This window comes from Sinohyriopsis cumingii, chromosome 17 (assembly GCF_028554795.1).
Source record: "Sinohyriopsis cumingii isolate HCF-2022 chromosome 17, ASM2855479v2, whole genome shotgun sequence".
Taxonomy (NCBI): domain Eukaryota; kingdom Metazoa; phylum Mollusca; class Bivalvia; order Unionida; family Unionidae; genus Sinohyriopsis; species Sinohyriopsis cumingii.
Window position 1 is genome coordinate 28,479,660 of NC_142977.1, and position 26,960 is coordinate 28,506,619.

The following is a 26,960-nucleotide window of genomic DNA, read 5'->3' on the forward strand; positions in this document are numbered from 1 at the left end:
ATTAGTATCCTTGACATGATGTAGAAATGGGAAAAGGATATGAGTGGTTCTGCTTATGATATTTCATATACTAAGGTATGAATGGGTTATGGTCCAATGGCTATGGAGAATTTGTTTAAAAACAAAAACAATTAGGGTATATACTCCATGCCAGTGAAAAAGAGAACACAAATATTTACATTGGCCAGGCGAGTTGTGATATTTCTGTTTTAAAGCAAGATATGATTGGTTCTCCATGGCACTGTCAAGGACAGCACAAATCCATGCTACTGCTTAGGGACTTGAGGTATATTTATTTGTATACAAAATATATATGGTCCAGAATTATACTTTGGATTTGAAATTGTAACACTTACTCTATGGCTTATACCGATTTAAACTTTCCGAGTACTCTAGGATAGCTATCTTTATTCTGCTCAACTCTTACGGGGCAGAGTGGATAATGGTATACATTAAGATTTATTACAAAGGCAAACATTTACTGAATTAATGATTGGTGTTGTCAGTTTTTAACTTAGGGAGAATATGAAGAAAAAGAAAATCGGTAATTCAAAATCAGATTTTAAAAAAAAAAACAACTTTAAAGACAAGGTCGCTTTTGTCTCTATCCTGTTTTTATTTCATGAGCAAAAAATTATTTAACGACTACGCGATTGATATGGTCAGTTCGTGTCCGAGCGAGAGACCAGACGAAAGCCGAGCACGGGTGATTTTGTTGTATAAATGTAGGCATATAATCAATAAAGGATTCAGTATTTCGGATCCAGCTAATTGTCTTGGTATAATGTTGCTCTGGGTGGTTTAATATCTTCGTTGCATTTGTTTTCAACACAACAGAAGCTGCATTGAAATTTAGCCATCAGACTTTTATCTGGTGTGTAGGATTGACACATTTCTTCGTCCGAAGATCCCTGCCACCAGTTGCTGTAGCAGTCATCAAAAGAAACGCATCTAAAATAGATTGTTTGAGACTAAGTTATTTAATTAATAAAAAAGATAACTACATACAAGATCCGACATATATATATATATATATATATATATATATATATATATATATATATATATATATATATATACGCACACAGTTCAGTCTTTTTACAATGGAAAACCTTCCATACATCATGCATTTTATGGACACATTTATTGCTGCGTTAGTGAAATCATTCGATCTAACAACACGTTACAACATGATTTTAAAAATTTTTATTTAGTGACATGTGGTTGGAACATGATTCTAAATGAGTTTTCTTCAAAAAGATTAATGTACCAATTCCATTTATAATACATTTGAAGAATTGTCTTGTGATGATGGCTAAATAGACTTTGGAAAATAACGTAATTAAATTTAGATTGTCTCGTTATGGTCTTGTTGGTATTCACTAAAGCTCCACAGCTTGATGCATGTTTGTTTAGTTGATTCTCTTGAATCGAAAATATAATTTGACTGTATCTTCACTGTGCTGTTTATTTTTGGGGGTGGGTAGGTGGGATAGGTGGGATAAATACATTTTATCCTGCTCACGTCTAACAACTTTCTCTAAGTTTTGATAAACTAAAAGAAAAGCATATCTCCTAAATTACGGTAGTCGAAATATATTGTGTTTTAAACAGAAGAAGGCATTGCATAGAAGATGTCAAAGATATTTCTTACGTTTAAAGCATAGAGAGAATTATAGATAATACATAAGCATTATGTATGTATAATATCATAAAATTAAGTAAAAGTATAGCAAAAGATAACACTCACTTGCGCTCCACCGTTCGAGTTCCAGATATTGAATTGGTAACGATATTCATGCAGTAATTGTTTGGAGGATTACACTGTGTTTCCTCGTACTGGTACTCACAAGCGTCAGGAGTACTGTCTCCGCAGGTAAAACAAGTATCTTTGCAGGAGAGAAATCTCTATATATAGTCCGCTGGTATGACATATGTCCTTTTGTTGGACTATGATTATATATGGTCCGAAAGTATAAGATAAGTCATTTGAGAAAGTAAAGTATTATTTTTAGTGCGTACTCAGGTCATGATTTGTATCGTTTTACTCATATTAACGCCTTTATATCTACATATCTGCTATTGAAAAGATATATTTTACATTGCCTTTAGATGGTATGTTGATAAAAATAAAAAATAGTAATTTCGTAATGGGGTTATATTTTAGTTTATCTGAATTAATCCGAATGAAAGAATCAACGAGTCCCAAAAGTGCTCTGTTATATTTCGGCAACAAATAAAGATTTTAAGACAAATTAAGACCACATAAAGAGAGTTCTGCAAGTTAGCTACTCTGATACTTCCCTATTATTTAATTGCTGGATTGTTACCACCCCACCCAACTCGACAAGCATGATCTGTTTCTGAGAACCAATACTGGAAGTATTGAAAATATGATAGATCATTAAAGCAAACGAGACAATCATCAGTTAACAGAAACGTAAATATGTCAATTCTTTTGCATAACAACTTCGGATACATTGTTTAAAAACTTACGTTGTACGTTGAAGGGTAATCGGTGGTCGTTTTGGAATGGTTATATATGAAGTTAACTTCATTGTTGCACTAATAGTTGTCTCTGTTGTTTTCTGGGTCGATTGGATGAGCTTCGTCGGTTTCGACGCTGTTTGTATAAGCCGTAAACAAAATATTTACTGAAGTAGTTTTCATAATATATTATTACTGTAATTAGATATAAGGCGGTAATTAGAAGATTTTATCTTAAATTATTTTGCAATTCATTTCATATTCTGTAAATAAAAAATATCAACGTTTTTCGATTTTCATAAGTCTTCTTACTCTATTCCCGGCTTTGCAATGTAAAGGGAAACCAGGCTTTTGAGAATAGAAAGAAGAAAAAAAAATAATAACAAAGTTAAATGAAAACTAAACGTCCCAATTCTGGGACTCGCCCCAGTTTTGAGACAGTAAAGATGGTCATGAGTAATGAGTACATTACATTTTTGAATGAAAACAAGGCATGTCAAATGACTAAAAGCAAACCAAAGTAAAATTAATGTCAGTAATAATAAATGTCTAAGATCAATCTCTTGGTATTGCAGCTTACATCATTACTGATGTCATGCAAGTTTTGATTTAACAAGAATCTCAATCACGTCAACTCATTATCAAAGGATGCGGTCAGAAATAACATTCTTGGATCTTTCTGGTGTAAGTAAGTAAGTTCGTCTCTCTAAAAGAGAATCAGAAATAATGGTGGTTATTGATACTTCCCTAAAGAGATAACCTTTGGCGGATATGCATCTGCAAGGATCTGCCAGAAATAAATCCTAATAAAAATCAGTGGTGCTGAAACAAAAAAACACTCAACAAGATTTCAACTATCAAAGAAATCATGCATTTTATTTATTGTATTATTTTTAAACTAACAAAATTGTAACAGTTTCAGAAACAATTCAGTTTTAAGAGACATATATGACTGTTTAATTCGCTATGAATGACGGGACGTTAACGATTCGTCATGATGTAAATTATTTTAATGTAATAACAATTAAGGGCTTGAAAGGGATACAGTTGCATTATGCGACCGAAAAGGCTTTCGTAATATATGATGGGATGAACATGTATTCGCTTCACATTGCAAAATCTGTAATATGGAACCATTATAATTCTATTTTCCCCAGATTGATATCTGCAGATTTTCTATGCATAGTCAGTTTTGTATGTAGTAACGTGTTATTGTATGTCAGCACAAAAGTAGTTATGTAATCGCAACAAAAGTTTAACTGCACACAAATTTACAAACATATAGCCTTCCAAACAAACGTATAGTTAAGAATTATAATATATAAAACATAAATCTGTCAACATACTGTGAAATTATACAAAATAAGAGATTAAGGCAACGCGTACAATCCTTAAGGCGTGATCAAAATTTGTTGTATAAACCACGTTCCATTAAAAGTAAAAAGACTTTCTTGGGTGTCATGTTCTCATACAGCTTCCTCAAGCAGTTCAAGTCCCGATACGTCTGTCCCACATAGTGAAAATGAAACCACTCTACAAAAATGTGCTCCACTGTCATGATACAGACTCCGGTAAAGGCTCACGCTTCAGTAGCTGGTTTGATGGTCGTAAATTTGTTTGTGGTTTTCTCATTACGCATGCTTTAATTTACTTGAATTTACTCTATAAAAACAAGAACAGAAGACTTGTTGCGAATGTTTTGGACTCGGAAAGGTAAAATGTTATTTGGGAGCTTTTGATGACAACGTCGGTGCTTTTGGAATGTATAATGTTGCAATATTTTCAACACTAACGTTTGCTGTTTCTAGGAGAAGACGAATTGTTATACCAAAAGTTAGAATAAAATATAGTGTCTGAATGTGTAACGTTTGGCTGTTTGGGGCCTAAACAGTATACGATATGCAGGATTAAAGACCCAGTTTTGACCGTCTCATTGATCATTCATTTGCCTCGAAATACAGGCTCTCTGGATGTAAAGTATTTAATGTACTCAGAGAGAGCCAAAGTCGCAGATTGTTACCCGATTAAATATCTGTAGGTCAGATTACCAAGCCAATCCTTATACATTCAAATCATGGCCAGGTTTCGATCTTTCTAACGACCTATATATTGGAAGTAAGACCTTCATATCAACAACCAAGTATGTGCTTGTCACGACACTATTACATATGTTATAAAGTTTAGTTTATATTTGGAAATAACCATAATAAATTTGATCTCCTTCGTAATTGGGATAAAACAACGGTCAAGATAAGTATCGGGGCATCAAGAAAATCACGTAATGCACTGAAATGCTACCGTCGATGACTTCTGTAAATTTGAACTCGTTTTCATTTGCCTATTTCTGACCTTTTTGAATGAATTTTCTGTAACGACACACAAACGATTTAGGCCTGTTATGTAGTATCGAGATTAATGTGGCTATAATGAATTGCATTATATAGGATAATACACACTCAGGAGTTTATCAGTAGTTCTTGAAAAGGTGCTATATGTCGTGTATATCTGAGAATAGCGCTATCATTTTCGTTTAAAAGGATTTCATGAAACAGCTATCGGATCATATTGTTCTAACTAAAAGATAAATTTGATCAATATTTGCTTTCGGACCTCACCAGTTTCGTATCAGACATATTTATTAATGCGGTTGGATTATGGGATTTTGAAGAGCTGAGTAATATCTGTAAATCTTAATAGACATTGTTGTATAATATTATAGGTATGATCAGTGCAAGATGATAGTTATATGAGTGCTTTTGATTCACCCGCAAATAATCCACGGCCAACATCACCAAGCCAAGTTCCGTAATATGTCATGTACAGAGATTTTCTGGCATTAACTACGTGAATGGGTTTCACACATCCACGCACGATTGTCATTGTTATTAAATATCAGACCGATCTGTAAAATAACATTAATGTCTCGCCACGCAGATCCATCACGTGCCTGTCTTGATCCACAAGGGAAAAACTTATATGGTTCAGTCGAATTTTATGGATGGCAGATACAGAGTTGCTGCGGGCATAATCGATGTCAAGTCACACTGTTCTACATTTGGTGAAATCCCAAACAGTGGGTGACCTTGAACAACTACTCCTGTCCTTTCAAACCTGCTTCTGAACTGTCACTGATGAGACCCCGAGTGTCCAAGTGGTCTAAAGCGTTCACCGTTACAGATTACTGCAATCTCACTTCTGTCTGCGTGGGTTCGAGTCTCGGGTTAGGCCAATATGGTCATGTGAAAAAGCTTGCCAGTAGCTTCTCGTTGGTCGGCGGTTCTTTCCGGGGTTTTCATGGATTCTTCCAGAGGTAAAGTCAACAGTATTCCAGTTTGGACCAGCGTCTGCTGAAAATACAAAATAGTTATTTTCGGCAGACCACCAAACAGTTGAAATCGAATATTCGTCAAACTGAATTACACTCGCAAAGATGCTAGCACGATCACAAGTGTGCGTGATTCCCCAGCAATTACAGGTGCAGAAAACGTCGTATTGAATTCTGGTTTTATGCATGGGATGGTAATCATCGTGGTAACGTTTTCGCCTGTTGCACTGAAACATAGATTTCACACCTGTTGCAACGAAGCATAGACTTCACACAGTACACGTAACGTCTCAGTCGTTTCGGAACTCATCATGAATATATTCAACAAGTTCATGTAGCAGCGCACAATATGTGTATTTGTGGAGGCTTCTTACGTTTTGGCTGTTCTGAGTATTCTTCTGCCTCAATGTTAGGAGCAAATGCTGGTCGATCCGAATATTCTTCTCTCGTAGTATCAGTGAGAAATAGATACACATTATTTCTGTCGTCTTTTATAGGCTGGCTAATATTCTTCTGTTCTGTGCAGAAGATACATAGAATTTTGAATCACTTGAGCTGCAACATGATCTTTTCCAGCTTTCATCAAATTAACTGTATTATTATAAAAATTAAACATTTTGCCAGAGGCTTTTTTATACTCAATAAATTCCCTGAATACCTATTGTCCCAAAACCTTTCCTTATATCCTTTGATTTTGAACACTATATTTTTTCAGTTGGGGGTATTTTAAGACTTGCACGGAAGGGGTCTCTCTTGATTCCCTGGCGACCTTCATTAAAATTTTGTTTAAGGGTGTGCATCAGTGACTGGTATCCGGGTGTTGGTGGAGAAAGCGATTCTTCACGTTCTCCAGTGGTTTTCTTTTCTTTGACATCAGGCACAATCTTCGGCAAACGAGTAAGTTGTTTGTGTGGCTTTGTTAATAGTCTTGGTACATTAGGCAAACTGGAGCAGGTTCTTATTTGGTTCACGTTAGCGCTGCCATTTGTTCTGTTGTGGCATTTGCAGCATTTTTAATATCCTCGGCACATTCAGCAGTTTCGTTTGTGGGTTTAATCAACCGCGCAAATGTTTGTTCAAACCCCGCTGTGAGAGCTTCACGTGCAGTTTGTAGCGACTGTAATATATCTTTGACTTTCTGGATTCCTTCTATCACATTTGGAGGCAATGTTAGATGTTGCTGAGCAGCTTCACGGCATGTTTCTTTCATACAATTTCTTTCATATCACTGCTGGACATATATAAATGATTGCATTTTTGATTGTTAGATTGACGTATCCAAGCCAGCCCGACATTTATCCCCTCGACTGCAAGTTCCGGTCAAATAAATGGTGAGTATACTATCCGAAGTAATCCGAGTCATCATTTACATAATACATCCCAAAAATGGTCGGCAGCACACCAAGCACATGCACGTCAATGCCACGAAATATCATCAACAAGTTACAGTTGTCACGAATCACATTTGGCACATGAGCGTATTGTTGAGTCAGATAAACCACGTCCACATTTTCGTGCCAGCCTCTTGAAAATATTTATGCGGGATTGAGCTGATTTTCAAGTATCACATGATCATGCAACACATACAAATTTTGCCTCCAAATCGGATTGTGCGGATAAATAGATGACGGAAAAGTCTTTGATCTTACCAAGAGTTACTTCAAATGTTCTTTTTCATGATGCCATTGAATGCTTGTCTGTCGTTATAAAACGATCATGTCTTCAAATTGTGTACGAACACGTACCAGAAATTCAATTTAAGTTCAAACGCGTAATGGACGAGCTGCTATTGCTAGAAATTATACACGATGTAGAGCAAGGAAGTTTACCTTTATCGGGACTCCCAGTTTCATCGGTGGTCAGAAACACGTCTCACGCGCAGGGTCTAGTTTAAAACGTTACCGGCGGCATTGATATTGTAGCTGCATAAACAAAGTTACCATGGACACTATGGAGTAAATATCCGAGTGAAAAGTATATCCCTGGATACAATTACTGTGAACCTGGTACACGGCTTGATCTGTTACTCGAATATAAAGACCATCCAAGGCCCGGCAAAGCACCTATCAATCGCGTTGATGATGCTTGTTATCGACACGACCTTGCATACGAAGCATCGAAAGATATCCGTGTACGTCAGCGTGCCGATTTGGATCTGATCCATGACTTAAATGCGATTGATCCAACTATGGGAGAATGAAGCGCACGATGAGTCGTCAAAGGATGTATGAAAGCCAAATTGTACTTGGTGGACAAAATCCACTCGGCTCTGCCTCCCGCGGCACTCATTAAATGTGCAATTGGACCTAGATAGGCAAAACAAACAATGGACGCAAAGAACCGAATATTATCCATCACTTACTACAGTCCACTTTGGTATCGTAGAGGTCATGACGCCGTGGAGCAGATAGCCAGTGCAGCCAAGGGCACTAAAAGAATTGCTCGAACATGGTTGACCAAACAAGCGCTATGGCGAATTTATTTACCAGTACCAACACGATTTCAAGGGGTTGTTTTCAAGTTCAAATACCAAATGGGGTTCTTCAGGCAGATTTGTTGTTTCTTCAACACGATAGTGTCCGTAATCAACAACGTCGATTGTGCACCTATTAATATGCGCTCACTATTGTCGATGTGGCCAACAAATGTAAAAAAGCGGAGCCGCTGACGTCAATTTTTTCAGCAAATGTAGCAGATGTAGCAGATATGCTCGAGCGCATTTCTAAACGCGTAATAACCTCCTCTCTAAGATTGTTCCTATTGGACCACGGCAAAGAATTTCTCTGATGTATGATTCTGTTGCTGATCAAACAACATGTGCAAGTAAGTGTCGGACATGTCAGTGTACATGGTGACCAAGTTATTCTGGGACGATTTAATCTTACTCTTGTAGAACGATTATTCGGCCATCAGTATGCACAATAATTGCTGATAAGGCCAGATCTGTCCCAGGAACGGGTAACCCGACTTCCATTCGTCGTAATAACCTTGAACAAGTAAATCACACGAACGGCTGGAAAAAATCAGCAAGTACGATTCGACAAAAGACCGTTACTGTCACTCAGAAAATAATGTCGCATCCAGCACAGTTATAACCACTCGGAGACAAGTTTGTTCGATATTTATATGCACCTTGAGAATTGGATGCCGGGCAAAAACGTCGTGCCACTGACCCGTTGTGAACCCTGGACGCATTTACAATTTTGGAACGGATTGATACTCCAGAACAACCAACCAGTTACCGATTGGGCCCATCGTCGCCTGGTGGACAAAACATCCTAACCGAGAGAAATTGCTAGATATTTCAGTAGATACGGAACTGTCACCAGAATTTGTGTTAACACGTCTTTAAACAGTATCAACAGCAAGTTGGCTCGCAATAACATGAAAAACATAAGCGTTAGTGGTGATTTCATTGGCGAGAATCCATCGCTTGTATCGCTTACATATCAAGGGTGGTGATATGCACCTGAAGCTAGTCATTATCGGTGTAGAACATCTTGACCGAATCCTGATAAAACGGTTTAATCTTGTCATAGTGGAACTCATACACGAGCAGCTTGGACAGGTCTACCACGGATGAAGCTTCACTGACTGGTATTGTCAATCTGAGTTTTGATTTATTACTGTATACTGCATCATGTCCACCATCAACGATTTTTCTGGATTTATGTGCCGGGTCAGCGATGAGCCTTCGACGTTTGTCTTTCTCACCATCATGGACAAGACCGGTTTAGTTCCGGCCGAACTTATCAACGACAGAGCACTGATGCAGGGACAACCACGAACCGGGCATTGACATCGCTTCTGAGGCCAGAGGATAATCGTTGTGTGCTCGTGTAATTGCTCAGGATATTCCAGGTCAGCTTCAAGGAAATATCCTTTGTAACTGTGGATGGTATAAATGTGCACATGTTTTTGTATGTCAGTGTATGTAGGATTAATCCACCGAAACCAGTCTACCCGAAGTGGCTGCATCATACCCCATCTCTAAAGGCTATTCATGTAAGATAAATGATATAACTGTTGGGGTCAGCGGGGTTATACCCATCCATGTTTGACTTGTTGACACAAACGTATGTGTGACTTGACAGATATTCCGCCACAAATTGTTCGTTCGATAAATAGATGCTGATCTATGTCGGTGAATAATTCCAGATCGATTTTGGTTTTGAGCATCCCAGCCAATACCCAGTAACTAGAAGTAATGTGCAATATCGAGCTTGTACACCAGCATATCAGTGACAAAAACTTTCAAACACATCAGCGAGCAACAGCACACCCATACGTATATACATATGATAGGCAACTAGGATTTTGCACTCGAATGCAGACGAAACTTTGCTTGTTCATAATCTTCTTCTGAAATACCTTCGCGAGAGAGCGATGAATAAAACGCTTCGATCGGTCGCAGCTGAGATTCAGTAACTTTCCAGTCGTTATTGTACTTGTAGGGATACACACTTTTCTTCGTCATCAACTTCGTATTGATTGGACGGTATTAACGAGTGATTTGGAAATTTTCCACCATAAAATTGTCCGCATTCAAAATATGAGTAAAAATTATACTCAATAATGACAAGATTCTTTAGAAAAACGAAATCTGCTTTCGTTAGAGAATGTAAAGCTTACTTGCTGCTGACTGGCCATGCGGATTCTCTACACAGTTCAGATTGCAGAAATCTTGTTCGCAGCAGCGACTGCAAGTGGGTGCTGACCTCCCAATGACAGCATGGTCTGGGGTCCACAGAGAGCTGACTGGAGAACTGCATACCTGAAGATAAGCATAATTTGGCTCATCTGTCACTTTTCTAAACATATCTCACATATACCTGAAAAATACCTCATATACTTTCACACCTATTTTGCACATTCATATAACAGAAGAAAATGGAACACATTTTTGTCACTAATTTTTTTTCACCCAGCCATTTCCATTATATCTCTTTATTTATAATTTAATTTACTTACAAGATAACTTTAAAATATTTTTTTAATGAATCACTGATAGACTGTCGTATCCATTTCCTTGGTTTTGTATTTAATTTACTGATTAGTTCTGTCTGTTCTGACATTTCGATATGAAAAGCTCAAACGTGAACGATTTGAAAGGCTCCTAGTATTGGCATTCTGTCCGGAGAGAAAATGAAATGAAAACAAAATTTAAGTTTAATATGGTTCGTATATTTTCCAGACGTTTTAAGGAAGCACGAGTACCACATGATCCTGCATATCTGAGAGATTAATGACGCACTAAAAGGAAAACATATTATACGCCGTTGTCTTAAATGGACTCGCATTAAAGTCCCATGAAGAGACAAAATTAAAAAACAATTCCAACAGAACTGCTTTAATTTTACTAAGGTAGTTTCTTGAATATGATAAATTGCAATGAAACGTATAGATTGGAATTATAATAATGAACCATTAATGTCTCTTGATTTGTTTTTCAAAACTGAAAATATGAGCAATTATGAACCAAAAATCGCGTCCCTTTAAGAGTTTGTCATTCGTTTAATTTTATTTCTAATTTTTTCTACAAAAATTTATACGTATACGTTCTTTATATCGAGTTCTGCTAAATTTTAGGCGTATAATTTACCAAGGAGTAATTTTTTGTGTGCAAGACACTCCTTGCAGGTGTAATCTAACAGAACGAAATGTGCAGTTGTCCAATTCACAATTATTACCCGGTTCCTCAAAACCCTACACCTACCCGCCAGTATCAGCTTCGGTCATTGCGAATTAAGAACAGGTTGGAATATGCCTGCATGTTTGCCAAAGTATATTGTTACACTCAAGAGGTCTTTTTACAGGACGAATCAACCACCGGCGTGAACATGGCTCTAAGTCCACTATTTTCCCCATTTTTCCAAGAACCTCAAGACAACGGTAGTTGTGAACTGAATGTTACTTAAACGCGTAAATACTACTGATGACGTTTCTCTAATCAAATAATGACCACACATCACGGAACCCTATTTTCACACTTACTTGCTTTGTTTTTGTTTCACATTACACAAATATATTCACCAGTAAGGCTTTCTAAGCCGTGTAGTAGTACTACTTCCCGCCATGCAATACAAAATACGACACGAACATTCAGTGCAAAGAATTATTCGTATCTCAAATTATTCAGCAAACATGCCGAAAATTATCAAGATAATTTACCATGTTAAGAAATTACGAAAAGTCCATTGTACGAAACTAACCTATCCTGTGAAAAAGTCTCGAGAATGTTTTACATAATACTACAAATTGTTTAATTATTCGGGTTGATAAATATCTTTCAGGGTATGAGCAAGCACGTCATGATGATTACACTAATAATAGCCATTTCCTGAAACATTAGATACAACTGGTGGGTCACGTGAGTGGGTGTTCCTACTAAACTTAGAGTTCAAAAGAGACCAAATATCAGGATAGTCTTAGAAACCCAAAGTATATCATTTTGTCTTAGAACTATAATCCGTCTGCTTTGAAATATAATTGTTAAAATTTGTACTTGTTCCGCTTTCTAAACAGTTCATATTCTTTTAATAAACAAATTGCTGAACTTTACTTATTGGAAAACTCTTTGAGACGCATTATTTGTCTCTTTATTTCCCGTCCATACAATCCTTTTTTGATGGTACGGTCTCACAAATAATTCTTTGTGATTTGGTTTAAAACTATCGAGACGACAGCCATGCTTGCAACGGGCATGTAATTTATGCTGACGAGTTCAGCGCATTCCGAACCCTACATCAAGTGCTTTTAGTATCTAAACGCGTGACCGGACGGGATTCAGCATTATGTGGATACAATTAAAGACATTTTGTGGTTACAAACATTTGAAAATTCTAGATGTTTCGTCCAAATGTTGAACCAGAATATACGAGTGCATGTTTAAGAGGGATGTATAGATTTTAGATGTTTCAATCTTGAAGGAGGACTGAAGTACAAACATACCTGGGAATGTTAATATTACACATATTGATATTCACACGATTAAATGTATTTCATATAATAACTGTGATATGCATATTGGCGTGTGCAACGTTTTCTCCATTATTTTGACATTTCATCCCTGGAGTAATTGTCTGTCTGAAACATACTTAAAAGAGGAAGGAAGAAGGGACAATAGATGCAAACATTTCTTTGCTATGAGGTACTTCAGGATTTTGGAATTGAAAAAACCTCCTCCAAGTAAAATGCGTCCAGTAATACTATACAGATAAGAAGCAAAGAATATATAAATTTTGTGGAATTTACATTTATCATCAAAGAGTACAAAGATGAGTAATGAGCAGGTACGTAACGAGCCCTGCTATGGAATTGTGTCGGAATTTAAGTCCTTTTTGTAGCGATTGTGAAGAAAATAAAAACCGAGTGGGAGAGAGATAAAGATAGCGTGAAAGCATGTTTAGGCTATGTTCCCCTCCGATAATTTAAGTGGGGAATATCTGCTGTGTAGAATAATATGAATCTTTATATTATTGACTTTTACCCGATTCATGCAAATGTGCTTACAGTGCGTGTTATTGTATATATTCTTGTTTGCTTACATCTTTGGATTTGCATCCCATTGAATAAAAGCTGTCATTATTTCCCATCGGGAACTCAGTGATGTGACAAACCTAAAGGTAATAAAGTCAGATAATCAATAAAAACATTCCTGTAAATATATCTTTGATAAATTGTACATTTTAAAACCTTTATCGAAGATCATTTTAATGACTTTGCCTTGACATGGCGTCGATATATACATATAACTTGTGTTTCTTTTCATGGATGCTATAACATTAGACATATTCACAGAAAGATGAAATTTACAGTGCAGAGTTAAAGGTAATTTGTTTAACAAAATTAAACTCCAGAAAAGATTTTTTGCTGCTATCGTCAATTCCATTGAAATCATATTAAACATACATCTTTGCCTATCTTTCATGCAGACGTTCAATTCTATATTCAACATTCTAGCTAATAAGACTGTGAAAGCACTGAACATTGGATAGAAAATCCGAGAACTCAAACATAAATTGACTAAATAATGTTTCATATACAATGAAGTAAACGAGGTTATAAATACCAATAAAAGATCAAACCGTTCAAGGAAAATAAACTCTCCAGGTAGTTACCTTCCTGTTGCTCGTTTTTGTTACGTTCTTTTTTTAAGGTATAATCCAAAACTATACTAACTGTTTTGTAAGTCTCAATGTCAAATTGCTTAATAATTATTTCACTTCCCGACATTATACCTACTACTATGTCGATATCCCTATGATTAAAAGACAAGGGATTACAAGAATATGTACTGTATTTTAAAACTACTAACAAAAGTCTAAAAATGTCTGTTTCTAATCCCTGAATAGTGGTCCTCTATTGTGTTTAGTGTGCATTTCAGATTCATAAAAGGTTCATAACACTTTTAAAAAACAACCGGAATGGCGATTCTGATCGCTTGATATTAATGATAGATCAATATAGACCTTTTAGTTGTACCTAAATATCTGATTCTTGTATAAGGTATTTACTACATCCGTTAGGTAATTAAGCCGCTGGACAAGAAGATAACAGCTATCGTTACTAACTAATCCGTCTTTGCCAAGTGTTTTGTATTTAGTTATTGACGCATGAGTGATTTCCAGCCCCTCTCACAGTATACAATTACTATGGGGGAAACGACTGGGAAACTAGATATGCATACAGCGAAGAAAATCTCTCTCTCTCTCTCTCTCTCTCTCTCTCTCTATATATATATATATATATATATATATATATATGATCATTGATTCATTGATGTATCATCTTTAATAACAAAATCCTTTGTAGAAGGCAAGAGAGCATACCTGACTACTTGCACACTGTCGAATGGTGCCACAGTCTGCTGGATTACTTATATGTTCACATTCGTAGCACAGTGGCCCTCTGGACCCTTGACTACCAAAGCCTTTGAATGCAATAGATTCAATAATATATTTGTGTTCGTTAGGAGAAATCATTTGACAGTGAAGACAGATATTCAGATATCCATGTTAAAAATGGTTGTTGAAATAATATATACACTTTACTTATATTGATATCGCGTCTATCACAGTTAGAATGAGAAACCCAGGCTCATGGTGATATTTGGAGTTACAAAAAGACGAACTTTATAAAAAGTTGCGTTTATCGCTGAATATAAAACAATATACAAATATTATTTTAGAATAAAACATAAATATTAATGCTACCAGTGGCTACTGTTTGGAGAGGACATCTTTTAAATAAACGTTTCATTACAGTATTTTAGATTTGGTCTCATCGTAAATATTCCAATTTAAACAAATATATTCAGTGGAATGGAAATCATTTTTGACAGACTGAAACTGATTTAGTCATACTCCATTTCTCTTTAGCAATACATAGAACAATGCAACCCACCACTATCACCACATCCATGGCTGTTGCACAGGGAAGTGTTACAGCATGCGGTACACGTTCCGCTCTGTCGATTCATCGCGTCACATGTCTGCAAAAGAACTTGCCGAATTCAGTAAAGCGTGCCCTTAGTACTCTATTATTAACAATTAATATTAGCATGATTCTGAGCCACACAAGACGTCGTGGATGTCACTATGGTGCCCTAATGCTTCTTTTATCAAAACCTAGCTTTTGCTTTTGGGACGGTTGTCCCATGATACCAATGAATATTCCCAAGCTTTCCAAACTGCACATAATAACTCGTACATGACTGCCAAATGTAATGTAAACACCATGGTTGCTTAGAATTTCAATTTCATAAGATAGGTTTCAATGGTTTGGCACTACATATAATTACATCATTGATACTATTACGCTATATATTAAAGTATATGCATAATTACGTGACTTTTATTTAATTGTTGCTATAATTTATGGGCTGTATCTGACAATATTGGCATGTATATATAACAAAAGAGGAAACATAAATTCAGCTAAGCCGGTTTGTATAATTTTCGTTTGATAAACAAGAACTAGCGATGTTTTACAGATAATTCTAATGATCTGTTGTAAATGTTTTGTACACAAATAGCTTTCCGAACTTTTCTCGCTCTTTCCATGCCGATGTGGATACCATATGTAAAGTTGTTTTTCGTCGAAAAATCTCAATAAAAGCTTTTAATTACTTGCACGATCAATATTGTTGAGAAAGATAGACAGAACAGGTAGGTTCAAAACGTTTCAGCGTGCAAAGATAGAGAAAGAATATAATTTATCTAACAATACAATTTACCCCAAACTGGAAAAGATTGTTCCGTAACAATATATATATATATATATATATATATATATATATATATATATATATATATATATATATATATATATATATATATATATATACCACTCTGAATATCAGTTATTGTTTTCCGGAATTTAGTAGTGGATATCATCTATTCTAACTCTTTTGCAGTATATACCGTTTGCTTTTATCCCATGAAGCTTTTCGTAGTTTCTTAGCCAAGAAATCTTTTAATTATGTACTCCTTAGCGCTAAATATATACTGTTGGTCTTTTGTGTTTGGACGCTTGATGTTAGCGTTAAAAACGTCAATGACATTAAAATATATTTTTGGACTTCGGACTGCACTGAGTTTGGAATTTCTAATTGTGCATACATAAATAGTGTTCAGAAAGAATCAGAATAAACGGGTTCAAATATTTAGAATTTGAACTGTTTGCACATCTGCCGATTACATAGAATACGTGACGATGCATAACTTTATATTGAATCTCTTATCGCTGTTGTGGAGCCTTTCTACAACGGCCAACGCAGTCATAGAAGAAATAAAGTGGCGCTTCAATATACCAATAAAGTATCCTTTATTCTCGCATCTCGCACATGATGTCCTATAAATAGGTGTTTGCTAGCTTTAAATTCAATTCAGCCTTGATAATGAACGATTTGACAAGTTTGGTATACTTTTCTGATAGGATAATTGATGAGAGTCGTAATAGAGTTGGAGATATATAAAAAGAGATAACTGAATAATTATTCTGAGTTCTATTTCCTATGTTCTTGTTTTCAAATTAGTCTTCATACGTGTTTAATATTTTGCTTAGATATAATTTGAGAGGAATCATTTCTTTATATCATTTATTGGAGTTACAAAGTGTTCTTATGACGGTCTGGCATAAGCAACTTGATGGAAGTATTGTGAACTCATTCTGTGACGTTCTGGACAATGTCATTTCCATCCATCAAGACTGTTGTCATTTCCGCAAATATAAGGATATTGTACATCGTCACATGTAGGATCCGGAATTGATTCGGAACAATCTATTTGTTTGGACCTGTGATACAACTTTTACGATTAATTTGGATTTAGTTCACACTACTGTAGGTACCTCTTACATTTGATTTTATAACTTAGGCAATTAAATTATATTTCAAATTTTGCAAACCTTGTTGGTTTACCTTCTTTTTGTTATTTAGTTTAAGACCATAGTGTCGTTGAATTATTATTGACAGAATGTTTGACAATGAGTTCTCATTTCATCAATTTCAGACTTTCAAAAATATGATCCTCTGAATTTTGTAAAATATTTTTTTAGCATGTTTAAGTGGACGAACTTTTATTTTGGCTATTAAATACATTACTACGAAATCGAATTTGTTTAGTTAAACTGAGGATAAAAGTGCATCATAAAAGGTAAATATATTACCGAGAGCAGCAGATGTTTGGACTGTGTTGCGAATTTAGAAGAATTACATTTTTATTACAATGTTATAGAGATGTTTACATCAGTGGGGCACAGGCAAGGAAGTGTATATTACATTTTAAATTATTGCGACTGTTCAAGAAAGCAGATAAGGAGAATACACAATAATATCGTTGAGAAACGTCTTGTTAAATATACCCAAATGAATATAAAAAATATCTAGTACGTACGTTAGAAAGGGACCAAATCTTTGTTTTCTTAAAATTATACGCTTGAATCATCACCTTTGAGTTTAATGTATCGAAATTTTCATGTATTACATGAAAGCATAACAAGAGAGTTTCAAAATACTGTTAATTAATAAGTTTAATGTTTAAAACTGAATGTATTTAACTACCCTTAGTTTGTGAAATTTGAGAGTTCGTATTCAGTAAGCAGGATGTAAGAGAAAGGGTCACCTACTGGAACAAAACATGTTCCATTTGAGAAGTAATGAAAGAATACATTTGTCTGTGATTGCAGATTAAATCTACTTATATGTCCCATACAAACGTTTTAAATATTCAAAGCTTAAAAGTAAATCAACAGATCTGCAATGCAGACAAACATAACACTCAACTGCATGGTCCATGTCAAGGCTTAGCCCCAGTTACGTACGTGGGGATTTTTCAGAAGGTTGTACAATATCTTTCATAAAACACCAAATACATTATTCACCTGATAAAGTATAGATTACAAAGATTGAAAATAACGTGTGAATAAAATGTGGATAAGTAATTAATAGAAAACAACATTAAGTATTTTGCTCCGAGTTGGGGGAAAGAACGTGCATCTCGGTATATGTACAGAACGTGCATCTCGGTATATGTACAGAACGTTAGCTAACATGAATTATAAAGAGGTAATATGTATCACCATCACAAAAGTTAGGAATATATAAGGTCACATTACCAGATTTGGTTTCACACAGCCGGATTGGTATCTTGGATGGCTTCCGATTAAAGATTGTTCTACATAGCATCCCTTGAAAAAATATTAGGAGAACACGTACACTTGTTGGCTACGATTCATTGCTTTATATATAATGTTTGCACTAATAAGTGAGTTGAGTCGTTGTGGTCAGTCAGTTTGAAATAAACTAAAATACTATCAGCAGGAAAGAGACTATAGAAAATAAAATTTCACTTAACGCACTGAACGTGAATTTGCTTAACTTAAAATATAATTTGACACACCTTATCACATCAAAGTTTTGATTAGTGCAAGAATTTATTTTGGGTTACATCAGCGCAAAATTGAAAATAAACTTACAGACACAATATACTACGTCAGCTCTATTCATTAACACTTTCTTTTTACTTTACGTCAACCTTATAAGCTAAGATGATATATTTTACTCAAGGATGTTTCATATACATTATACCAAATTTTGCGAACATCGTTCCAGCACGTTGCAATATTTCAACTCCGTCCGACTCCTGCACGAAAAACACACAAGTGTTTCATCTGAAGAAGAAATAGTTGAGAGTATTTAGAAAGTAGAGATAGATTTATAATTTACTTATCTATTTAAATTGTTATCTCAGATAGTAAAATACATTGCTTGCATTATACAAGAATAGTACGCCATGGAAATGTATAATTATAAATAAATATTAAAAATCCAGACATAGAATATCATTTCACTTAGTAATATATTATTTCCTGGTGATGTAATGCTGCTGAATGGGCAATATAGATTCTCTTATTATTAATGAAACCGGAGTTTTATAAGAGAAAGGGGCAGGTTTGTCTATCATCCTGTTAGCATTGTAACATTTGTTTAACACTTAAAGCATTTATATGTGATTCATCTGATAAATTAAAACATCATTCATGAATAATGGGATACACTCCAATTAATTATAAATTATATTCCTTCATTGCGGTTTTAAGATTTTCTTGTTCGATATCTTCCTGGATACATCTCTGAGATTAACAATATTCTGTTCCCGGGATGAGGCAACATTTAAGAAGAACATATGTTTCATGAGATAATCAAATTGACACAGCTTTATGAACTCCCGTTGAAACTTGGAGGATATTATATACGACAATCCCAGCACAAACATGACTGAAAGCCGAGCTATGGCAAGAAACAGTTTGGTATTAAAAGTATAATAGTTAAGATCTTGCACGCTCTTCTACAAATTTATAATAATTGCAACCTTGTGACACGAGTTAGAGGTTTAATATTATATTTAAGATTTGTTTAAAGTCCTACCTGATACACTGCCGTCTGTCTGATTGAGGCAACGAATTATCCGTACTTTTGTAGCAATAACAAGTCCTAAAACGTCAAGAAAGAAAGGAAAAAGATGCAAATATGAAGTTAGATAGAATTTCGTAGTATTGTTATTTTCCCTTTCAAGAGATATTCTTCCTGGCAACTGAAATATGATTGTTAATGTTCGTTTTACAAACGGAAAAAATATCGATCGGAATCAATCACCGTCACAATTTCAATGTTCATACTAATTGCGTCAATACCTGATTTTGCAAATTTCACCGACGACGTATCCTGAGATATCTTAGAATCAGAATCGTTGGATATGAATAGAATAACAACAACATTTGTGGTAATCAGTTGCTCAAAGAAGAGTTGGATTGCGTATGACTTTGATATCATGAAAATGGATAGAGTATCAGCAGGCAATGCCTGTTGTACGATCCTGAACTAAATAACATAACAAGCAAATTAAGGTAATATTGCACATCAAATTTTATAAAGACTGATGGAAAATACCGATATTTGTTCGTCTCTTTTTGTGGTGTTAAACCTTCCCAGATTTCTAGCATGTAACTAAGGCTGTATGTGTCGTAAGTACAAAACAAAATTATTCGTTTGGACGAGATCACTGTTTGCTTCGACAGTATAGATCATTCGTTTGGACGAGATCATTGTTTGCTTCGATAATATAGATTATTCATTTGGACGAGATGACTGTTTGCTTCGATAGTATAGATCATTCGTTTGGACGAGATCACTGTTTGCTTCGATAGTATAGATCATTCATTTGGACGAGATGACTGTTTGCTTCGATAGTATAGATCATTCATTTGGACGAGATCACTGTTTGCTTCGATAGTATAGATCATTCATTTGGACGAGATCACTGTTTGCTTCGATAGTATAGATCATTCATTTGGACGAGATCACTGTTTGCTTCGATAGTATAGATCATTCATTTGGACGAGATCACTGTTTGCTTCGATAGTATAGATCATTCATTTGGACGAGATCACTGTTTGCTTCGATAGTATAGATCATTCATTTGGACGAGATCACTGTTTGCTTCGATAGTATAGATCATTCATTTGGACGAGATCACTGTTTGCTTCGATAGTATAGATCATTCATTTGGACGAGATCACTGTTTGCTTCGATAGTATAGATCATTCATTTGGACGAGATCACTGTTTGCTTCGATAGTATAGATCATTCATTTGGACGAGATCACTGTTTGCTTCGATAGTATAGATCATTCATTTGGACGAGATCACTGTTTGCTTCGATAGTATAGATCATTCATTTGGACGAGATCACTGTTTGCTTCGATAGTATAGATCATTCATTTGGACGAGATCACTGTTTGCTTCGATAGTATAGATCATTCATTTGGACGAGATCACTGTTTGCTTCGATAGTATAGATCATTCATTTGGACGAGATCACTGTTTGCTTCGATAGTATAGATCATTCGTTTGGACGAGATGCTCACTTACATCTCATTATATACCTACACCATTAGTCCTTATTCTCCACGAATTAGTAATCGATCACATTGACGTACCGTACTATCCTCTTTGCAGAGTGAAACTCAAACTATTGCAAGAGAAAAAGAATGACATTACGTAAAGCGGTTTAGAATGTGACTCACTGGTAGATTGACGTATGCATGCGTGCTAGCTTCCAAACCGTAGGTTTGATGTGGTAATGCTTGGCAATCGGTTGTCGGATTTAGTTTCACAAAATGTGATTTGTCACTACACACCAAACTCGATAAAGTGAGTTAAAATTGAAGGTGACAAAATAAGAAAATTTTTAAAATTTTGAATCAAACAGAATAATATTTTAGAAATGGCATACTTCTCATGTATTATTTACTCGGTTTACCCTTAATGTGTATGAGAGTACGAGGGCACCTAATACTGTGCTAGTAAAAACGTACTACAGAAGAAAGGGTATAATTGTGGTACTGCAAAAGGCTGAAGATAAGTTCAAGATTTTCCATTACGATACATGTGAATATGTGCCAAGGCAGGAACATCAATGCTTGATCTGTGTGTGTTAATAAATTAGATGAAATAAGATACTATTTGTCTAGATCATTTTCTGCACTTCGTCATATATGTGTCAGGTCAAGCATTTCTTGAACTGGCTGGGAGGAGAAATTAAATCCAGCAATGTATAATACGGAGTTCACAAATAGGCAAAGAGAGACACTACAACACACATATACGTCACACTGAATACTTAAATACAAAATTGTTTAATATAGGCAAATAGCGATAGGAATACTGCTTAAATTGTTGTCTCCGTACGAAGTTTTTCATTTGAGTTACATTTTTGCAGTTTCTTTTGTTCCTGTGATTTTTTTATTATTTCGAATTTGTATGATGTGTATGTTTTAATTCCTCTATTGCAAGTACACCTTAGATCCTGTTTATAGTAAATAACTAGTATTATACCAAAATATACCTTTAGTACGTTCTCCTATTAAGATTTCTGGTTTATAAGCAACATGATCAACTAGTATTACTGCCTTCATTTTGATTCTTTTCCTAGGTAAAGTTAGGCAGATATCCTTATATTTTCTATCGTGACATTTCGCCATTATTAAATTGTCGACTTTCAAAAGGATTGGTTGTCAAATCACTGAATAGATTCATCCCTACTTTTGACCTATTTTCTTCCTCCACTGCTTCATGTCTGTTTATTTATAATAGGTTCCTTCCATTGGCTTTGTTAAAACGTTGACCCATGTGTTTGCTTCATTTTAAATTTGGGGTTCTATTAAAACCTTTAACAATAGATGCTATTATGTCTAAGTTGAAAATCCTCAATGAAGTCCTCTTCTGTATAATTTCTAACTTTACTATTCCAGATCCTTCTGCTGTAATGAATTAGTATCTTTTCAGGCTTTCTTTCTTTAAAAATGTCTTTGAAATTATCATGCTTCTCTTCTCCCCTCTCTGCGTTTACTCTCTCTCTCTCTCTCTCTCTCTCTCTCTCTCTGCCCATGCATATTTTGAAGAAACAAATTCATCACTGTCATGATTTATGCAATTATCGTTGTGTTTTCATACGTTTGAATATCTTCTGTGTTCGCTAGCCACTGATGAGCCAAGTGAGTAATATTAATCATATTGAAAGGACATTAATATCTCGATTGATTTTGTGATATATAGGTAGATTGTTCAATTAAGTAGTCTTTCCTTTTTATATGTTATTTTTGTCCAGAATAACTGTTTCCACAATTGATTGATATATTTTGTGTACTTTTCAAGATCGCACTAAAGTTGCTTTAAATATTGTTTATTTTATCAGCCATTTAATAACGCATAACAAAAACATCCAGCAAATAATTTTCACTTGGCAATATCTTCAGGCGTTACAAACAAACCAACAAGACATCAATCTGCAATTATAACTTTTATTTTCAGTAATTTGCAACAGTTCTTATTTCTTGAAGAAAGTGATGTCAAAGTGTGCCACTCTTTCGATTGTTTAAAAACTACCCAGCCACCATACACTAGTTTAAATCTTTGTTTTTCATAAGTTCTATATATTCTATTCTTGCCTTTGTTATCATTGTTGATTGATCTTGTAACGTTGATGAAGCCTTCGAAGCTTACTATAAATTTAGCTGAATACAAATATGTAAATAGCCACACCATATACGCTATTTATTTTATCCTTTTACTGCACTGCCTCGATCGGCCTGCTATTACAGTAGATGCTAACTTTAATCTGTAAATCTACATATTTTGTTAATTATCATAGAATACCTTTAAATTTGAAATTGACATCTCAAACTGTATTGTATAGTTTATAAACAAAAAAACGTTGACAATTCTCGTCTCACTCAAATATGCAAACAAAAACGCAATAAATCTTGATACTGAGATTTTTGCTTTTATTGAGGTTGTTGCTTTTATCTTCAACGCATGAAAGATTTCTATAACCTCTCTTAAAACTGTGGAGTTCTCACAATGTGCATTTTCCTCTATCGTATATGTTATGGAAAGCATATCCCATTATGGTAAGTAATTATTCAGTCTGCAAAGGGTAGCATTTATTTCAGTAGTAAGTTTCTTATACCAAAGGATTGGAGTCTGACTTTCAATTAAATCTCTCCGTACATTATTACATGATACGAGTAATGCAAAATCTATTTCAACACGAAAACGATACGAAACAAACTATCAAATAAACATGAAGAGAGAGCGAAGAGAGGGCACGATGAATGTTTTCGATATTTGAATAATTTTAAAAAAATATTCCCCGGGATCAGTTATATATTGGAATATATATATTGTAGAATTGCACATGTTTTTCACTTGCGTCGTCTATTTCCTAAAACAGTGAATCTAAGCTAACATGTTGATATTTTATTGTCAGTAATTATCTCATCTACTACTTCGTTGCTGATTATACTTCTCTGACAGAAATAAATGCATGGTGGTTCTATCTCACGCAGGAGGAAAAAGAGGTGTCAACAAATTCATTGCATCAACAAGAGGTCAGAGTTTCAATAGCTTTCCTTATCTCACAGTCATGTATGGATAATATATAAGGCTCCATGACTAAAACTAGGTATCACACTGAATTCGAAATTTTTGACAGAAACTAATTTTTAGAGCACTATAAGGCATGCCACATTAGGTATCCTTTTGAGGACTGTTCAACAGGGCCAATGTTTAGGGTATAAATAACATTTAGAAGTATTTAGCCTGAAATTGTAAGTGACAATATCATTTGAAAGTGGACTTATATAATTCATTTTTTTAGACTCAAGGGGAATCCAATGAGTTAGTCCAGAGTGTGACTAGTTTTTATTTTGTAGAGCGTTAATAATGTTTGTCTTTTTCGTCTAGATGAGTCATCAGCAAAGACACGGCTGAAGGACCTGATACCATCGGCAATAGGCGAGAAACAAGAGGGCCTAATTACGGATCCTCGTGGTACACCGGCATTTATTCTAGTTTCTCGTGAATAAGTGTGTTGCAAAGGGGAATACATGCTTTTTTACGTAGTTTTTAAAACTATTGGATTTCTAGAAAACACAGTATTTGTTCAGTTTAAATAATAATTCCCTGTACCATACTCGATCACTTGTTTTTATCTGTAATTTATTGCTCAAAGAATGTTATTTAGATAAGGTATTAAAGACATTTTGTGAAAACGTTAGGAGGGAAACAATACGATCAGCAATAGCTGAAATATTAACAAAGGAAAGAAGAAACATTAATAATTGTAATCATAATTAAAATCAGCATAAAAGCAAAGGACACGTTATTACTTGTAACACTGAGTGTAAAGAACAGATCATACAAGATATAGGTATGGCTGCGTTACACAACTTTGAAGGCATTCATTTGTCATTCATAGTTTTGCAAATGTTCCTTCTTTGTCATGTATAATCGAACAATTTGTTGTGCAGTGATAAATAAATTCAACCCTAAATATCTTAGCTTTCCCATATCTTACTTACGCTTACGTCTTAGACATAACCTATAATTTTTCCCCAAAGCCATTTAAAAGGAATGATTGCAGAAAGTGCGATACAGATATCGAGCCATACGTAGTTCTCCAGTTGGCATTTTATCTCTAAAGTTACATCACTCTAGCAGTTGTTTGCTCCATGAAAGGGGAGACAATCAAATAAGTGGAGTGTGCACTTTCTGTCATAAAATCAGCAGAAATGTTTTATCGATGTAAATACCTTTTCTAACTGCAGCTGTGAATAAAATAAGGCAACCTACCCAGCGCTAAAAATATGTGCATCTCTTTTTCCTGCAAAATATAGAAATAAGGAAACTAATTTTCATTCGTGAACAGCAGCTGAAATGGAAACCAGAACAGATACATCTTTAATAAAAAGTAGAGGGATTCATTTCCTGCACCAACGTCCGAAAACTTCACATATTTATATATAAAATCACTATCCTATGCTTGCAATAGAATAATTCAAGTGCGGTATATAATTTTAACTTTATTTTGTTCGATTTCGTTGAATTGTCTTCTGTTATAAATGATACAAATGAAAGTAGCGCTTCCAAAACCGTTTCAGACGTTCTTAAAGATCCTCAACATTCTTCTTCACTCGAAAGATATTATCAAATGGACAAACATTACCTTATGGAAAGCAAATGATGCATATAATTTAGCTATAAACTATTCAACCTTGACTTTAATATCTGGAAATATTGGTGAAAAGTAATCTAGGTAAAGGTTTCTCTACATAGCATAGGGTATTATATATAAACTATTTTACATTATAAACTGCCATGAATAACTCTTTATCTTTGTAGTTGCTTTGTAATCATATCATTATATGTTGTTTATTTATAGGTGTTGTCTAATGTTGTAAAGCGCTTAGAGCTTCTAAAGATTAGGCGCTATACAAAGTCTTCGTTATTATTATTATTATTATTATCATTATTATTATCTTTACACAGCAAGTGAGCGTGAGTAACTCCTTAAACTATAAATGTATATATGTATACGTTGTACATCAAACCATATTTTACAAAATAATATAAAATTAAGTCCGACGATAGGAAATTATGTTCATTCCCATTAGCAAATTTAATGGATTTTCAATAGATGCAATTTTGTTTGCAAAAGAGAGCTTGGATACTCCTGTTAAGTACTTTGTTTATGTGACTTTACAATTAACTCATCATTTATGCTGAATATTCCTTGGAGGTCAAAATTGATCCGTAAAATTTGAGTACAGTATGAGTAACAAATTATACATTATACGCTTTGTAGTGCATGAAACATGAGACAACTCACTAATTTTAACCACTTCATGAACATGCTGTTTCTAACACTCACTAAGAATCCTTAGAGTATTTGATTACAAACGTATCACCGGGAGCGTACCAGATTTTAATAATGTTTTTTATTTGATAAGTAAGCAATTCTAATATTTATTTTAACCTTCTGTACACACATTATCTCATGCGGCTTGTATCTGACAGAACTATAACAATATTCAGCCTCAGATTTTACATACCTATCAACGTCCAACGATTACAGCATATATTGTTTTTAAAGACCGATTTATGAAGATATGAATAAAGTTGCGTATACCTGATTAGAATTGTCTAATAGAAACCCTTCTGCTCTCGGCTTCTATCTAGAGCAAATGTGTATATCATCCGCGGAATGACATGCTTTGTCAGAATCTCAATATGACGTAAGATGTGA

At 34.8% G+C, this 26,960-nt stretch overlaps 1 protein-coding gene across 2 annotated transcripts; it reads right to left on the reverse strand.

Annotated features, from left to right (window-relative positions):
* Positions 1-2,477: 2,477 nt before the first annotated feature.
* LOC149778324 (uncharacterized) lies at positions 2,478-26,960 on the reverse strand. Of its 2 annotated transcripts, none has more exons than XM_089938306.1 (10): positions 26,844-26,960; positions 25,508-25,538; positions 19,743-19,808; positions 18,903-18,985; positions 18,431-18,502; positions 15,218-15,305; positions 14,644-14,744; positions 13,360-13,431; positions 10,445-10,586; positions 2,478-2,623 (listed from the first exon to the last, which is right to left on the reverse strand). In XM_089938306.1, the coding sequence occupies exons 2-10, from the start codon at positions 25,527-25,529 to the stop codon at positions 2,493-2,495; spliced, it is 777 nt and encodes a 258-aa protein (XP_089794432.1). In that variant the 5' UTR covers positions 25,530-25,538; positions 26,844-26,960; the 3' UTR covers positions 2,478-2,492. The 2 variants fall into 2 exon arrangements, with proteins under 2 accessions (XP_089794432.1, XP_089794433.1); XM_089938307.1 differs by lacking the exon at positions 26,844-26,960 and adding an exon at positions 26,767-26,815.

Excerpts from the sequence above, each read along its gene's own strand:
- LOC149778324 (XM_089938306.1), bottom strand. The coding sequence starts at position 25,529 with ATGCACATATTTTTAGCGCTGG. Across the intron at positions 13,432-14,643 it reads GACAGTGTGCAAGTAGTCAG|GTTTGTCACATCACTGAGTT; the intron begins GTATGCTCTCTT and ends TATTACCTTTAG. Across the intron at positions 10,587-13,359 it reads TGGGATGCAAATCCAAAGAT|GTATGCAGTTCTCCAGTCAG; the intron begins GTAAGCAAACAA and ends GCTTATCTTCAG.